The 17,796-nt window shown below is 51.3% G+C and overlaps 1 protein-coding gene across 2 annotated transcripts in view; it reads left to right on the top strand.

Annotated features, from left to right (window-relative positions):
* STK10 (serine/threonine kinase 10) overlaps nucleotides 1–17,796 on the top strand; it is a 124,778-nt gene that overhangs the window by 59,937 nt on the left and 47,045 nt on the right. For both annotated transcript variants that reach the window (XM_070774519.1, XM_019982823.2), the window contains exons 5-7: nucleotides 13,127–13,199; nucleotides 14,130–14,324; nucleotides 14,907–14,988. In XM_070774519.1, the coding sequence (XP_070630620.1) occupies nucleotides 13,127–13,199; nucleotides 14,130–14,324; nucleotides 14,907–14,988 (350 nt within the window). The remainder of the gene's footprint in view (nucleotides 1–13,126; nucleotides 13,200–14,129; nucleotides 14,325–14,906; nucleotides 14,989–17,796) is intronic.

Genomic DNA, 17,796 nt, shown 5'->3' with positions numbered 1-17,796 from the left:
GAGTGTGTGTGTGCTTAGTCGCTGTCATGTCTGACTCTTTGCGACCATGGACTGTAGCCCACTAGGCTCCTCTGTCCATGGGATTCTCCAGGCCAGAATACTGGAGTGGGTGGCCATGTCCTCCTCCAGGGGGTCTTCCCGACCCAGGGATCGATCCCAGTTCTCCTGCATTGCAGGCGTGTTCCTCACTGTTTGAGCCACCAGGGAAGGCCAGGGAGACCTGGGTTCAGATCCAAGTCTGCGCCCAGCTCTTTGACCTTGGATATGCATGTCACCTCACCTGCTGCCTGTGGACTTCCTCATCTGTATAACTGAAGTGACAATGAAGGCTCATCCAGAGCTTTGTGATACTGGTTATAAGAAGATAGAGTAAGCTCTCCAGAAAAGCCAGCTGTAATTCCTGCTGTTTTGTCGTGTCTGGTGTGTGCCAAGCCCTGTCCTGTGCTGGGCTCTGGGGACGGCAGGACAGAGACCCCCGTCCTCCTCCTGCAGGCTTCCCAGGCCAGTGGGGAGACACGGGAGCATCGGGACTGGGGAAGGAGCCAGTGCTGGGGTGCGGGTGTGCAGGGAGGGGTGGCCTGTTCCCCTACTTGGGCCTGAGGGTTGGGTGTTTATGATTCTAGAGACTTGGTGAGAGGATAGTTTGAGCTGGGTTGTGAAAAGGCAGGTAGGTACTTGCCAGGTAAACCAGCTTGGGCAGAGAGGTCCAGCCTTGTGGGCAGAGGCGCCGAGTAAGGAGGCCCGGTAGTATATTTTGTGGGGAGTGATGGTAAAAATAATAACACATATGTGTTGGGTCTCTGAAGCATCATCTAGACACCAGCCATTAGACAGAGTGCTTTCTAGATGTGATCTCATTTACTCAGCACTCCAGGGGACACTTGGGAGAGGGGAGGGAACTGTACCCATCATGGTGTGGCACCGAAGCCCATGCTAGCGTGAGATGCTCAGGGTCGGTCCACGGAGGCGAGAAGCAGCGGAGTTTGGACTCGCGTCCCTCTGGCTCCGGCTGCTAGTGGACCGGCTCTGTCAAAGGTGGAGGGAAGGCAGGAAGGGCCAGGTCAGGCAGAGTCTTGGGACGGGAGAGTCTCATGTGCCCTGGGGAACTCAAGGCAAACCTTCGGCTCAGCCTTCAAGAACGTGTCAAACAGAGAAGGCAGGACACACAGAGCCTGGGTCTGCAGCAGCCTGAGGGGTCAGCGGGGAAGCTCAGGGTGGAGACAGCAGGCAAGGATGTGCCCGGTGGGGCCTCATTTCCCATGCTGTTTCCCCCACCACGGCCCCGCTGTCCGGGGGGTGGGGGCACTGACTTCCCGAGCAGACTCCAGAATCCCACCTGGAACCCAGCAGAGATGGGACGTAAGCAGATGGGGGCGTCAGCTTTCCTAGTGACTTGGCAGAGGCCGCTGAGAAAACCAGGAAGCCAACTAAGGAGGAAGAACCGTTCAGGGGGAGTTGAGTGTGCGAGTATTTACACAGTTACCACTGGGCCCTGGGAGCTGTGGTGTGGACGCCTGCTGAGACCTAATGTTCTGTTTTGGAAAATCATCCTTCCCCCTGGGGCCGGAAATCTGCAGCCTGGCAAGCAGTGGAGGAAGCTTGGGAGGTGGGGTGGCAGTCTGTCTGCCTCTTCTTGGGCCCCTGGAGGCACCCCCACTCCCCTGCATGGCCTTATGCAACCCAGGGCTGTGTTAGAGAATTGCTCAGTAGCTCTGCCTCCCAGGCAAGGATGTGGCCTCACTGGAGACACTGTTTGTGCTTCTCAGTGGAACGGGAATAAATGGAAAGGAGCACAGTGAACTGAGCAAAGTGTGGGCCCTAGACACAGACAAGCCTGGTTCAGATCCTGGTTCTGCCACTTCTGAGCTGAATAAACACATTTAACCATTCAGGCCTCAGTCTTCTCATCTGTGCAATGGGTGTAACAACAGAATCTCCCTGCAGAGTTGTGACCTGTGAGCTAAAGCACAAAGTAACTATCACAGGGAAGCTAAGGGTAATGTTCCTCTTGCTGCTAGGCATTTGGTTTCTTCCTCGTGTTAAGTGTTTACTTCTGTCTAGGATTTCAAACTTCCTCTGAGATTCACTGGATAGTCGCCAAGCAGAGCAGGCATTCCAGCTCTGGATGGGTGTGAAGAAGTTTTCCCTGGCTGGTGGGGATCCGTTTGTGCAGAGAGAGAAAGGAAGAGTGTCTGCTGTCTGAGACAGTTCAGATATAAAGTAGGGTAAGGACTCTGAGGTCCAAAGATCTGTGTTTTTGTCCTGGATCTGTCCTTGGCCTTGGATGAGTCAGCTAACCCTTTTGAACCACAGTGTCCTCAGACAGACTGGGCTGATAGTTCTTACCTCATGAGTTGGTATGGTGATTTAATGAGACACTACACGCAAAGCATCTATAGGTGCCCAGCCCATCAGAGAGGCCTATCATACGCTGAGTTTTTTCCTGGGCTGAGGAATGACTCAGTGTTGTCGTGAGGAGGAGTGGTCCTCATTCTCCAGAGAATCGTGTTCCTCTCCCCAGAGGCGCTTCTCTGAAGATGGGAGTGGAATTTCACAACTTTTTGGATCTTTCAAGTTCCAAGATGAGGTCTGAACTGCCCTAAAAACCAGAGTGCCCGACACAGAGCCCGACACATAGTGGGTGCTCAGTAAGTAGTAGAAACGAGCACTGCCGTTCCTTTAGCAGCCTATGACACTGCAGGATCCCTAGTTCCCAAAAGCGCCCTGATATTCAGGAGCCCTAGCAGGTGGGCCTGGCAGGGACCAGTCACCTGCCTCTCACTCCCACCTGGACCCTAACCCCAAATCCCTTTTTGCTGCTGCCAGCAGGCTGGAGTCCTGGTTCTTTTATGATGGCGACCAGGCACTGAGCCAGTGTTTAATATGTAACTCACTGAATCCTCACAGATGACTGCTAACATTCTACAGAGGAAGGATTTGGCACCTAGAGAGGTTAATTAACTTACCCAAGGTCGCAAAGCTAGTCTGAGGAACAACTGGCTTCAGAGCCCAAGTGCTTAACCACTACCCTCCTTAGACTCTCCTGGTGGCAGATGATAGAAGCTGGTCTCATGTGACTTAAGGCAGACAGGATAATGTGTGTATAGGGTATACGGAACCTTGTTGGGACAGATACGAGTTGTATATTTGCAGCTGGAGATGTGTGGTTGGACCCTGGAAAACATTGCTGCCCTGAATGTCCCTGGTTTCTGCCTTTCTGTGCATGTTGGTTAGGCTCTCAGTGTAAGCCCTCACCCACAGCTTCTGGCTGCTGCTGCTGCTGCTAAGTCGCTTCAGTCGTGTCCGACTCTGTGCGACCCCATAGACGGCAGCCCATCAGGCTCCCCCATCCCTGGGATTCTCCAGGCAAGAACACTGGAGTGGGTTGCCGTTTCCTTCTCCGATGCATGAAAGTGAAAAGTGAAAGTGAAGTTGCTCAGTTGTGTCCGACTCTTAGCGACCCCGTGGACTGCAGCCTACCAGGCTCCTCCGTCCATGGGATTTTCCAGGCAAGAGTACTGGAGTGAGGTGCCATTGCCTTCTCCGCAGCTTCTGGCTAAGTGTTCACTTTTCCCAGTACCACCTCCTGCAGAGTGAGCTGAGCCACAGCATTTCACATCTCAGAGTCAATAATCCCAGTGAAGAGTTCTGATGGGCCCAGCGTGGCTCAGATGCAGATTCCCGGTCCAACTGGGGAGGCCTAGCAAGCAGGCTTCTCTGACTGGCCCGGCTTGTAGTCACTCTGTGAGAATTGGGCCGGCGTATGTATCAATATGACAGTCTCCCTTGCCACCATAGAACAGTGTGGTTGTGGGTGGGGGACATGGTTTTCCAGAAGCAGAAAAGATTTGGAGTTGCTAAAAAAACAACTGCTGTCTACTCTAGACTGACACAGCCTGTTGGAGTAATAGCGACCCAGAAAAGGGAGTGAGTGAGGTGGAAGTGGATGGAAAACAAAGGACTGAATTTGCAATTGACTTGAGAAAGGGAAACGACTAGAAAAATGAAGAGTTATGGGAGAGAAGAGAGGATGAAGGCAGTAGGAGCAGGAGGCCGAAGACAGAGGGGACTAAATGGGAAAACAAAGCCCTTATTAGGGGTCCCCTGTATCTAGTTGCCTGAAAAACAAAACAAAAATGGAAATAGAAAAATAGAGCAGTTCTTTCGGTCTCACACTTGGTTGTATAATATGACCCCATTGGACTTTTCCTGGTGGTACTGTGGATGAGACACGGGACACGGGTTCGATCCCTGGTCTGGGAAGATTCCACATGCCAAGGGACAAGTAAGCCTGTGAGTCACGACTGAGCCCGAGTGTTGCAACTCCTGAAGCCTCGTGCCTAGAGCCTGTGCTCTGTAACAAGAGAAGCCTGGGCGTTGCAACCAAGAGTAGCCGGTAATTGCAACTCGTGCATAGCAGCGAAGATCCAATGCAGCCAAAAATTAATTAGTTTAAAAGATATGACCCCATTTACTAGATGAAGAAAATGAGGCTCAGAAACAAGAAATAGTTTGTCTCAAATCACTGTAGAATCTTTTCACTTCCCTGCTTGGTACTGTTTCCGTGATATTCCTAGGAAGACAGATGTCCTGGTAGTTATTATGAGAGAGATTATGGGTTATTGGTAGACACCTCCTTCTTTTGAGCCCAGGCATGCCTCTGGCTGCCCTGATCCAGAGGAAGGAGGCCCCTGGGCTCCCAGGGCTGGGTGCTGGAAGCCTTTGATTCTCCCATCCCTACCCCAGTTTTAGCAGGTCCTAAACCCTCGGTGAGGCTTCACTGTTCTGTCTGCACCGTGAGGCCTGTGGCTAGTGTTTGCCCGCAGGGTCACTGCCAGCGTTTTCGATGGGACAGTTTTTGCCACGTAAGGAAGGGCAGCATCCCTGGCTCTTGCTCACTAAACGGCAGCAGTTCTTTGCTGTGGCAGCCTGACTGCCCATTTATTTCCAAATGCTTCCTGGGGCAGGTGGCACCACCCTGGGTTGAAGCCTACCGGGAAAGCTCTCAGGTAAGCCCTGACCTAGCTGGACTGTGGACCCCCTGGGCATGGGGTGGAGGGTCCAGGAGAGGAGGGCTGCTGGGCAGCGGCTGGCTCTAGCTGGCCTGGCATTGTCTGGGAAAAGGCTGCTCTTATATTGGATTCTTGTGGTCGCCTGCAGTTAAGGGGACAGATGAGAGAGTCTCCTGTATAACTTCATGCTGTTCACTGCCTCCCTGTGTGCACAGAGCGTGATATGTAATGCATGTATACTGTTATGTAGTTTTCTGATTGTAAAAGTTATGTGTGCAATTTACACATGTATGGAAAGATATGTACAATGGTATTCACTGCAGCAGTATTAGTAACAGCAAGAAATCAGAAGTGATCCAGTTTACTCCGGTAGAGGATTATTTGAATAAGTTATGGTATGTCATACAGTAGAATCTTTTTCAGTTATTGAAAATGAAGTTGTAGAAAATGATAATCTTTTGTTAAGATGTATGTACATACTGTGAAAGGGAAAAAAACAAGTTGCAAAATAGTATGTTTAATCCGATTTCATTCTTTTAAAAGCAGCAAATACCTGAACATTTTATATATATGTATATATTTGTGCTTACTCGCTCAGTTGTGTCCGACTCTTCGCGACCCCAAGACTGCAGCCCACCAGGCTTCTCTGTCCATGGGATTCTCCAGGCAAGAATACTGGAGTGGGTTGCCATTTCCCATACATACATATACATATATGTATGGGCTTCCCTGGTCGCTCAGTGGTGAAGAGTCTGCCTGTGATTCAGGAGGCCCAGGTCCGATCCCTGAGTTGGGAAGATCCTCTGGAGGAGAGCATGGCAGCCCACTCTAGTACTCTTGCCTGGAGAATTCCATGAACAGAGGAGCCTGGTGGGCTACAGTCCATAGGATTGCAAAGAGTCAGACAGGACTGAAGCAACTATACAGCAGCATGTGTGTGTGTGTGTATATACACACACACACACACAATTTTTTATGATTTTATTTACATATGTGATTTTTATTTATATCAATAAGTCTAGAGCTAGATGCAACAATTTCATAAGTGTTTATCACTGCCAGGATTATGGACACTTTTTATTGTGTGAATGTCTGAATTTTTGATAATCAGCATTGCCTTGGTAGTAAGTAAATATATTTAAGAATGACTATATAGGTAGATATAGCCCTATAGACAATTAGGAATAAGACCCACAAAGAAGGAAATTAAAGTCCCTTCTGATCTTGCCGGAATGTACCACTGTCAGCTTCCTTCCAGTCTTTTTTCTCTGCTCAGAAAAGTGGGACCAGAGAGTGGTAAAGCACACAGACTTAGAGGCACATCTGTCCTTCATGTTGGGCGACCATCCACAAGTTACTTAATCTCTCTAAACGTCATTGTCCTCATCTGTAAAATAAGGATAATAATTTTCCCTGTCCCAAAGGGTCATAGATACAAATGATAAATATATAGTAATATATATGCTGATGAGATGCAAGGTGATATGTAGAGGAAGGCAAATGATAACACGTCAGCCTCTTTGGGTAGTGCTGCACACCCAGCTGGAGAAGGCAGTGGCACCCCACTCCAGTGCTCTTGCCTGGAAAGTCCCATGGGCGGAGGCGCCTGGTGGGCTGCAGTCCATGGGGTTGCTAATAGTCGCACACGACTGAGTGACTTCACTTTCACTTTTCCCTTTCATGCATTGGGGAAGGAAATGGCAACCCACTCCAGTGTTCTTGCCTGGAGAATCCCAGGGACGGGGGAGCCTGGTGGGCTGCCATCTATGGGGTCACAGAGTCGGACACAACTGAAGCGACTTAGCAGCAGCAGCAGCAGCACACCCAATAAGTTGTCAGTAAATAGTAGTTTTTATTAGATCAACATGTAGTTGTTTTTTTTTTTAAGTGAGATCATGGTATATATACCTATATTAATATATATATATTTTTTCCAGTCAGCTTTTTAAAAAAATTGAATAATATCAGATAACCTCTCATATCCTTAAACGTTCCTTAGAAACATGGTTACTTCATGTTTTTCTTTCATTCCATCGCTTGTGCAAACCATGATTAACTTATGAATCCCCCGAAGTTGGCTATTTGGGCGTCTCGTGAGGTTTCTCGCACGACCCTCTGGGTGGTGTGGCGACGGGCATGCCTGTCTGTGTCTGTGGGTCTCCGTCTGTAATCTCACCGTTTAGAGGGCTGCTCAGAAGCAGGACTGTTGGGTGGGTGTGGTGTGTCAGGCGGCGTTGATTCCTGAGGCCAGAGTGCCCTTCACGCTGGATGCGCCGGTTCACACCCCCCCGCAGAGTGTGAAGTTCTTTCACCACATCCTGGCCCCCACCGGGTTTTACTTAAAAACAAAAACAACCCCCGCAACTTACCACATGTATTTCAGCTTTTCAAACCATAAAAGCAATGCACACTCTCTATGAAGTGTACACAGTAAAAAACGTAAGGCCACCTCAGTACACTGCCCCCGCCAAAGTCCCGCTCCCGGGGAGGTGGTCACGACTAAGTCTCATGGCGTACACTGCCCCCACCAAAGTCCCACTCCCGGGGAGGTGGTCACGACTAAGTCTGATGGCCTCCCAGACCGTTTTCTGTGCTTACGGACGTCTGTGTGTTCACAGTATGCACGTGCCGTTCTTCTTAAGATATAACTGGAGTCCACACTGTCCATTTCACACTGTGCATTGGGCTGTCAGCACCCTGGAGGGAATAGCGTGTTATGGACCAGCTTCCAAATTAGCACAAAGGCAAGCTCGTCCTTTTTACGAACTGCGTGTGATTTCATGGTCTGCTGCTGCTGCTGCTGCTAAGTCGCTTCAGTCGTGTCCAACTCTGTGCGACCCCACAGACGGCAGCCCACCAGGCTCCCCATCCCTGGGATTCTCCAGGCAAGAACACTGGAGTGGGTTGCCATTTCCTTCTCCAATGCATGACAGTGAAAAGTGAAAGGGAAGTCGCTTAGTCGTGTCCGACTCTAGTGACCCCATGGACTGCAGCCTACGAGGCTCCTCCGCCCACGGTCTGAGTGAGCCTCAGTTTCCTGAACTGTCCGCCAGTCAGGGTTCAGCGGCAGCTCAGGTCACTTCCAGTCTTTCCCTCTTTTGAATAATGCTTTAGAAGCTTCCATGTGTATTTGAAGTCCGGTTTGGGGTTTATTTCCAGAGGTAGAATTATTGTCAAACATGTTTTCTTTTTCCATTGTTTGTTTTTGGCTGCAGCATGCAGGGAGCATGGAGTCTTTACCCGTGGACTGGGGGGGGAAGGCCCGCAAACATATGTCTTAAGGCCCAGTTTTGTCTTTTTTTTCCTGTTTTTTCATTTATCTTGTTCATTTGATAGCCCTGTTGAGTGTTTCACGTGGCAGATGCAGCATCAGGTACAGCTGTGGACAAAGCAGAAATGGCCTCTTTCCTTATGGAAGTGATAGTGTATAGAGTCCCCACATGTCTGCTGCTTTGTCTCTGATTCTTGTTTTAAAATAGGAGAAGGGGAGAGAGGAATGTTTTCAACCACAGAGACTGCCTGGTGAAAATCCCCTTTGAACTGTCTGAGAGCAGCCGTCTACCTGTCGGGGGACATGGCTTATAAAGTCCATTCAGGGAGCAAACAGCTGGGGGCCCCTGCCCCCTGCCCAGGGACAGCCCAAGGTTCCTGGGCTTCGGGGAGGGGCCGACCCCCCCCGCCCCAGCCTGGGCCCCAGAAGCGGAAGTAGCAACCACCCAAGAAGCTGGCAGGCGCTTGTTTTAGGGAGGACCCTGGGGACCAGCTGTGTGTCATTTTGAAAGTTGGTGGTTTCTGCTTTTCCACTCCCTTCTTTGGAAGGGACCAGTGGGTGCTGAGATATGGGAGTAGCCAGCTCCAGTGTCTCTCCTGGAAGCCTCATCCTGGGTCTGAGAGGCAGTCCCTCTTCCTCAGAGGTGTTCTGGGATGGCATGTCAGCCGTTGTTGGTGTTTATATGGGGAGCCAGGCCCACGTGGGTGCCCGTCCTCACCCCTGGGTCCAGAAGGGTGGTGACGTGTCCAGGCCAACAGGGCAGAGCTGGCCCCTCACCTGGGTTTCCTGGGCTTTGCATCTCACCCTGTAGCTGCTGCTGCTCCCACCCTGAAAGGCAGCAGCTCTCCAGCCCCAGTAGCCAGCCTGTCCTGTGAGCACTTCCCTCAGCTGACCAAGTAGCTCTTGTCCAGTTAGCACTGACTAAGGCTCAGAGGCCAGCAGTCCTGACCATTCCCAGGAGGAGGTCTCAGTACAGCCTCGTCCTCGTCCCCGCCTCAGACTCTCGGGAGTACAGCTCAAGTACCCCATGGAATACTCACTATCATGATGGAGCACTTACCACGAGCTGGGCTTGGAGCTGAGTGCCTTGGTGTGTCGTTTCATCCTCACTGCAGCTCTGCAGAGTGAGTTCTACAGTCTCACCCCGTGTCACTGCGGGGACACTGAGGCTTGGAGGCTTGGTAACTGTCCTGGCCCCTGCCTGTCTCTCCCCTTATCTAAGACCACCCCTTCCAGCCATGCTGCCCTGCCCATCCTGGGCCCTCCAGCCAGCTTGTTTCCTATGCCTGGAAATACGTTCCCCTAGCCCTTGACCTGTCTAAACTGCACGCACCAGCCCTGTCTCTGCCTTATCCCTGCATGGCCCTTCCCATTACCAGGAGTCCCATGGTGTGGAGGGCCTGTTTCTACCACTAGAAAAACAGGCCAATGAGGGTGAAGGTTTTGTTTCCTCTCTGTGCCTACAACAGTGCCTGGCACATAATAGATATTTGTTGAATGAATGAACTGCCTGGAAATGAAAAAAAAATTTTTTTTTATGAATTTAAGTTTTTATTTGTGTGTTTCACTGTAGTGCTGTGACAACAAAATGACATCTGTATACCAGAGCATACATATATCAACAGTAGGATGTAACGTCTCATTACAGCACTGCTAGAATATTTAGCTTTTTGTAGGACGCATAAGCATGTGAGATGGCCACGCCGAATAATCTTCTGGGTTTTTCCTTAGCTGGACTTCTTCCAGGTCCCGCCTTCCTTGTCTCTTGAGTCCTGCACCCCCGTCTCCCCATCATGTCACACAATTGTGAACAGACACAGTTGGTGTTCATGGGATTGCCAGCTGCCTCCACCACTAAACTTCGAGTTGCCAGAGGGCACGGACTTAGTTTGCTTTTTCCCCACTGTGTTCTCTGCTCCAGCTCATGGGTGGTTCCAGATGAACTTAAATGAATAGATGAAAGAAGGCAGTGACACAGAAGGGGTGAACCTGGAGCCCCGCTCTCTCGTGCTCAGGCCTGTCGCTCAGCATGTAGCTGAGCTCAGCGCCGTACCCGCTCCTGGTTTGAAAGTGTGAGTCTGAGTGAAACTGCCGAGCGTGGCTTCCAGACCCAGGTGGCGGCTCTCAGGGCGGCTGGCTGTTGCCACTCCAGTGGTTCCCTCAGTGTGTTGCTTCCTCTTGAGTTCAGCTTTTAATCCAGGTGGAGCTTGGCGTCGGAAGGCTGGAGCACTGGAGAAAATTCCTCTTTGTGGTGCTGGCTTCTTCCCTTAGCAATGGGTGGTGGTGATGGATGTGTGTAAAGAGAAATTGTATTATTTTGTTAGTCCTGAAAGTCAAATGCTTTTGTAATGGCAAACTTCAGAAAAGTGGAAGAAACCTCATCTCGTCTCTCTGCCCATGGACAACGATTTAAGCAAGCTAGTACATTTCCTCCAATAATTCAAACTGTAGTTTTGCTCTTTTGGGGGGAGGTAGGGTATAATTCCAACCATACAATATATTCAAATATGCATCCTTTCCCTTTCCTGTTGAGCCTATATAAATATACCAATAAAATATTTTCATATTCTATTAAACATTGAATATTTCAGTATTTGTTAGGACTTCCCAGGTGGCACTGGTGGTAAGGAGCCTGCCTGCCTATGCAGGAGACGTAAGAAATGTGGGTGTGATCCCTGGGTCGGGAAGGTCCCCTGGAGAAGGGCATGGCAACCCACTCCAGTATTCTTGCCTGGAGAACCCCATGGACAGAGGAGCCTGGTGGGTTATAGTCCACAGAGTCACACAGAGTTGGACACTATTGAAGTGGCTTAGCACACATGGTGTTTTAAAATTTTAATTTATTCTCCCCTACATTTTTATTCAGATATAATTGACATTCAGCACTATGTCAGTTTAAGGTTACATCATAACGATTGGACTTACATACACCATGAAATGATTATCACGATAAATTTAGTGAATATCCATTTGTGTGGTTACAAAGTAAAAGAAAAAAATTTTTTCCTTATGACGAGAACTCTTAGGATTTACTCTCTTAACAACTCTCATATATAACATATAGTAATGTTATATTTATTTATATATATATTTATTGTGCTTAATTATATTTAAGCATATTTAAGTACATTCCTAGTACTTATTTATCTTATAACTGCAAGTTTGTACCTTTTGACTAATTTCATCTAATTCTCCTTCCCCCAACCCCCCATAGATCCGATCTCTTTTTCTGTGAGTTTGTTTGTTTGTTGACAACACTATATTGACTCCTGGTGTAAAACGTAGTAAGTTGATTTTTCTACACATTATAAAATGATCACCGCTATAAGACCATCTATTGCCGCACAAAGATATTACATTATTACTGACTGTATTCCCTACGCTGTACATTTCATTCCTAGGAGTCATTTATTTTATAACTGGAAATTTGTACCTCTTAGTCTCCCTCATCTATTATCATTATTAAGTGTATATTAAAGTTGAATATTATGTACAATTCAGTATTGAAATATTGAATAAGATATTTTAAAACTTTAATGACTATAAAATATTCCACCATATGTGTGTGTATCACACTTAATCTGTTCAGTTATTTAGTCTTTACCTTCTTTCTTGGTTTTCCTGGTGGCTCAGATGCTGAAGAATCTGCCTGCAGTACAGGAGACCTGGGTTTAATCCCTGGGTTGGGAAGATTGCCTGGAGAAGGAAATGGCAACCTACTCCAGTATTCTTGCCTGGAGAGTTCCATGGACAGAGGAACCTGGTGAAAATACAGTCCATGGGGTTGCAACGAGTCGGACACGACTGAGCAACTAACATACTTCTTTCTTATTGTTGTTGTCAGTCGCTCAGTCATGTCCAACTCTTTGTGACCCCATGGACTGCAGCACGCCAGGCTTCCCTGTCCTTCACCATCTCCCGGAGCTGCTCAAACTCATGTCCATTGGGTCAGTGATGCCACCCAACCATCTCATCCTCTGTCATCCCTTTCTCCTCCTGCCTTCAATCTTTCCCAGCATCAGGGTCTTTTCTAACGTTTCAGCTCTTCACATCCTAGTTCATTTTTCTTGTGTGTACGTTTGTATATATGATACATAATCTTAAATCCTTTTTAGAAAAGACAGAATGTATTATATACTGCACATAAGAATTTTAAACATCCCTCCATGAAAGCTAAGCAATGATGATTGTTTTTAAGTTGTATCTATGATAATGGCATTTTGGTGAACAATCATTACCCATAATGTTTTTATATTTAAGATTATTTCAGGGAATTCCCTGGTGGTGCAATGGTTAGGACTCTGTGCTTTCGTTGCTGAGGGCCTGGGTTCAGTCCCTGCCTGGTTGGGGAACTAAGATCCCCCAAGCTGAAAGGTGGTGCCAAAAAAAAGAAAGAAAATTATTTCATTAAGGTAGACCCCTAGATTTGGATTACTGCGCCAGAAGAGTATGGGTGTCTTATTTAATTCATCTTTTTAGTCTGACCGTGCGGCATGTGGGATCTTAATTCTCCAATCATGGATCAAACCCATGCGCCTTGCATTGGGAGCTCAAAGTCTTAACCACAGGACCACTAGGGATGTCCCAAGTATGGGTATTTCAGAAGTTCTTGCTATTTATTGCCAAACTGCTTTCCTGAAAGCCTCTTCAATTTATATTCTTATTGGCAAGTAGGAAGGTGCATACCTCTTACAGCAGTGGGTGTTATTATTTTTTAATGATCACTAATTTGCTAGACAGAAAATGGCATCGCGTTTGGAACGCGAATCTCTGCGTCCACACCCCAGGGCCGTGGGTGGAGGAATGTCCATCCAGTCCTCTATCTGAGATTCTTGCCTTGCAGCTGACTTCGGTGTGTCTGCCAAGAATCTGAAAACTTTGCAGAAGCGAGATTCCTTCATAGGAACGCCTTACTGGTGAGTCGTGTAGCCTCTGGAAATGGGATGGTGGACTGAACGTCACACCTCCATGTCCCCTTGGTGACCCCTGGCTGGGCTGGAGGGGAGAGGACAGGCAGGGGCTCCTGAGTCAGCCTGCTGGGTCTGAGCCTGCGCCCGCCGAGACCTTGGCCATATTGCCCAGCTTTTTGTGCCTCAGTTTACTCATCTGTGAAATGAGGGGTATAATGGTGCCTATATAATGTGGTATTGTGAGGCTTAAATGGGGTGGTGCATATAGAAAGTGCTCCACGGATAAGAACTGACATTCCCTGGAGAATGGTTCTTGATGAATTCAACAAGTGTAGATTGACAGGCAGACCCAGAGCTAGAGCTGGGGCCAGGAAGATGAGCGGTATGAGCTCTGTTGCTATGCTTATATGAAATCTCCCTAGACTCTTCCAGTCCGTTTTGGTTCCTTCTTTTCCAAAAAGAAAAAGCCTCTCTCAGTTTCACACCTAACTGCTTTCTGTTTTACTCCGTCCCATCATGGAGTTGGGTTCCTTTTTTGCCTGCTTATTACTCACTCTCTCTCTCTCCCCCCCTTTATTCCTCTTCCTCCTTTTCTCTCCCGCCCCTCTCTGTGCTGATGTATTCTTCCCCCCACCCTCCCGCCCCCGATCTCCCCGGGTCCCCTCCGCCCTGCTCCCACCCGCCCCTTCCCCAGGACCCTGTGTTCTGGATTGCTGCTGCCCTCTTCTGGTAGGAATCGGAGCTGCAGCAGGACTGGGCTGTGAAGCTGCTTGGAAGGCGTCCTTTTGTGAGGAAACCGTCCCAAGGAATACAGTGGGTGGGAAGGAACGCACTTCAGGTCCTGGGAGTGCTCGCGCTGGTCCTTGACCCTGAGCCTCCAGGAGGCGCCTGTGGAGGCCAGGGTCTTAGCGCTCTGTTGTCCCCTGGTCGGTTCAGGATGGCCCCCGAGGTGGTGATGTGTGAGACCATGAAGGACACCCCGTACGACTACAAGGCGGACATCTGGTCGCTGGGCATCACGCTGATTGAGATGGCCCAGATCGAGCCCCCGCACCACGAGCTCAACCCCATGCGGGTGCTGCTCAAGATCGCCAAGTCCGACCCTCCCACACTGCTCTCGCCCTCTAAGTGGTAAGGAGCCTGGAGGCCTGCCCGGGGGTGTTTGCAGGGCGGCCAGCGGCCCTGGGTGGCGGGGCAGGTGGGGTGAGGGGAGGCGGGGTGCCGGGCTCTGCTGTCCCTGCTTGGCCCCACAGCGGGGGAGCAGTCAGGCCTGGGGGTCGGCAGGCTTTTTCTGAGCTCCTGGGCCCTCAGAGCTCCTTCCTCCCTCTGTGCTCTGAGCATCAGCTCTCCGTCCACGCAGACCGCGGAACCCAAATAAGCCGGATCCCGCTGCAGGAATAAGAGCCCATATGAGCCCTTGCAGCCACACGGCGCAACCCTAGGCTCGGAGTTGGGACTCAAAGCTCCAGTACGGCTGTGTTCCGCTATGTGGCCTTGGGCAAGCCCCCTCTCTGATTCTGCATCCCCTCTGTCAGTGACCAGAGGGCAGTCCTGAGGTCGCCTCCGCTGCCTCGCTTATAAAGGCGCCCTTTGTCCTTTGAGGGGCGTGTTTGGGAAGCACGGGACTCTCAGGAGAGTGGAGTCCCTGATGCGGGAGTGTTCTCGGCTCTTCCCCGCTCCCAGCTCACTTCCCCCACCTGTCTGTCCTCCCAGGTCTGCAGAGTTCCGAGATTTCCTGAAGACAGCCCTGGATAAGAACCCAGAGACACGGCCCAGCGCTGCGCAGCTCCTGGAGGTGAGTGATCCCCCCTCCCAGGTGGCTGCCCGCCTTGACCCAGAAGCTGGGTTCGTCCTCACCCTGACCTGGGGGCGTCGTGCACAGCCGTGCAGTCACCAGCCAGCATGCCCTGGGCACCCATACCCGCCAGCCCTTGTGCAGGGAGGGCGAAGGGAGACCAGAGTCCTGTCTGCACGGGACTAACCTTCTGGGGGAGGGGGACAGGCGGCCGATGAGCAGCACAGGGGAGGGGCTGCTCTCCTATAAAAGGAGGACGTGAGGGGCTCTGTGAGCCAACACCCAGAGGAGGCGAGGGGGCCACACGTGGTGCTCGAGAGTGGAGGTGGAGGCCTGGGATGGGGGCATGATGGGTGCAGCTGGCAGAGGCAGGAGGCCTGGGTGCGGGGGCTGGGGTGAGCACAGGGGTGTGGGAGGTGGGTGGGCTGGAGACAAGGTCAGAGCTGCACGGAGTGTGCCCAGTCCCAGGCTCAGTGCTTCCCCAAGAGGACTCTGGGTACGAAGCATCTAGTCAGTCTCTCCACTGTGACTATTATAGCAAAAGGATGCAGAGAAAAAGGCGCATGGGAAAGGCAGGCAGAAGTGCCTAGAGTCCCCTCCCTGTGGAGTCACAGATGACACACCGAGTTCCCCAGCTGTATTCTCTGGTGGCACATGGGAAGTGTTGTTTTCCTGGGAAGCATGTTGGAGAACTCGGGGCCTGGGGTTTCACTGGCAGCTGACCACATGGGCAGCCTCTGCTGGCACGGACCAGAGTTCCAGGCTCCGGAAGGCTGGGCAGGTGGTCCGCATGGACTCCATCGTTTGCACAGTGCAGGCGAGTCAGCCCCTCTTATCAGTTCACGGTGGGAACCCTCTCCAAGTCCAGGCTCCCAGAAAAGGGCTAATGATGGGAGCAGCCTTCCAAAGGAGAGCTGGACCAGGTCACGGGGGGTAACATAGGGCCTTGGGAGGACGTGTACTTCACCCTGTTTGGGACAGGGCACCTGTGAGGTTTGGAGGGAAACACTGAGTTACTCTTACAAAGGTCTCTCTGGCTGTTGGACGTGGCATCTGGGAGACCAGCCAGGGTGACAGGTGACTCGGGGAGCATCCCCTTAGCTGGCTGAATGACCTTTGGGTGGGGAAGTGGATGGTGGCTTCCTTGAAGCTGTTTGAAATACTGGAGGTAGCTGTGAGCTACCCTTGTCAAGAGCCGATGCCTCAGGCCCTGGTGTCCGCAACTGATGGGGTGAGTGTTGGAGCCTTGGCAGCTGTTTTTGGAAACCTGCACACACCACTCGCCCGGCCGTCTCCAGGTCGCCTGGCCACTGTTCCTGGGAGCACCAACACTGCTGGGAGAGGGAGAGGAAGCGAGCCTGGGGTCAGGCAGGGGCTGGCCCTCCAGCCCGTCCACCACTCTGGTGCTTCCCCCTGTGTGACCGCCTGTGACTGCGGTGGGAGGAGAGGGGGCCGCGCCCCACCGCGCCCTGGAGGCTCTCTTCACATGCAGCCGCTTTTTCCCAGCGCTGACTTCCTGTGAGTCAGGCACTGGGGCTGGGCTGGCGCTTAGGGCGTCCCTCTGGGCTCTGTGCACAGTGGTGAAGTGTGTGGCCTGGGGGTGGGAAGGCCTGGGTTCAGATCACAGCTCTGCCGCTTCCTGGCTGTGGCACCCTGCTTGAGGGGCTTCATCCTGCCGTGACCCTGTTCCCACTCTGAAGTGGGGATAATAGTCAGCCCCCCTCCCCTTACAGGGTCATTGTGAGGGTTAAGTGGAAGATCCTGGAAAGTGCTTAGCTAAACTGTGCAGTGCTATGCTCAGTGACTGTTTGATGCCTTGAATTAAATTGTTTAAAAGTGGAAAGAAACGGGGATGCAGACTGGGGTTATCTGCTTGGGGTCACGATTGTTCCTTGTGGGTTTCTGCACTGTGTTTGCAGTCACGTGGCTGGAGTGACGGTGGCCTCACGCGTCAGGTGGGGAGGCCTTGGGCAGGGATGGTCTGGGCAGCCGGCGGTGGGGGTGGGGTGGGCCTGCTGTCATTGTCAGATGCGAGAGCTCCCGGCTCCTCAGGCCGATTGTTTCCTGTGAACAGTCACCTCCCGGCCTGGAACATCCGGCCTCCGGGACGCTGCCGTGAAGAGACCAGCTGTCTCTCATCCCACATGGCAGCCCGGGAGCCTCAGCCTGGGCCGGGAATTTCCTTTCCATAGTTGGGGGAAAAAACCTTCCTGCCAGAGGACTCTTTGCTAAGACAGAAGGGTTGCAGAAGAAAAGAGAGATCCTTCTGCATAAATAAAACTGCTTGCAGAGCTTAGGCTACCGTCAGCTTTTTCCATGTGCCTATTTATCTCTTGAGTTAGGGAGGGTGAGGCATTGTTACCCCTGTAGGTGAGGTCCCAAGGCTCAGGGAACAGAACAGGCCCCCTGAGGTCATCTGGCTTTGAGTGGCCAGATGCGAGCCCAGATCTCGTGCTGCCAGCCAGCGCCTCCTCCAGAGCTGATCACGCCCCCGCCTCAGCCCTTGCCTGACTGCTGTTTCCTCCTGGCCCGCATCGTTCCCTGCATCCTGCCTTCAGCTGACTGACTTCTGCCCCTGCTGGCTTGTGGTCCATTCATTCGCTTGCCTGGATGTTAGTTGGGGACTGACATCACTTGGTGGTACCCCAGGCTCTGAAATGAGGCTCACCCGCCAGGAATGTGAGTGGTCCCCACCCTGAGCCTCAGTTTCCTCCTCTGCAGGAGGTGGGTCGTGCTCACATCACAGAAGCGTGTGAGTGGATGCAGGTCTGTGGCCACCTGACGTCTGGAGCATCACTGGTGCATAGT

This window comes from Bos indicus, chromosome 20, assembly GCF_029378745.1.
Source record: "Bos indicus isolate NIAB-ARS_2022 breed Sahiwal x Tharparkar chromosome 20, NIAB-ARS_B.indTharparkar_mat_pri_1.0, whole genome shotgun sequence".
NCBI lineage: Eukaryota > Metazoa > Chordata > Mammalia > Artiodactyla > Bovidae > Bos > Bos indicus.
This window is presented reverse-complemented; position numbering and strand designations above follow the sequence as displayed.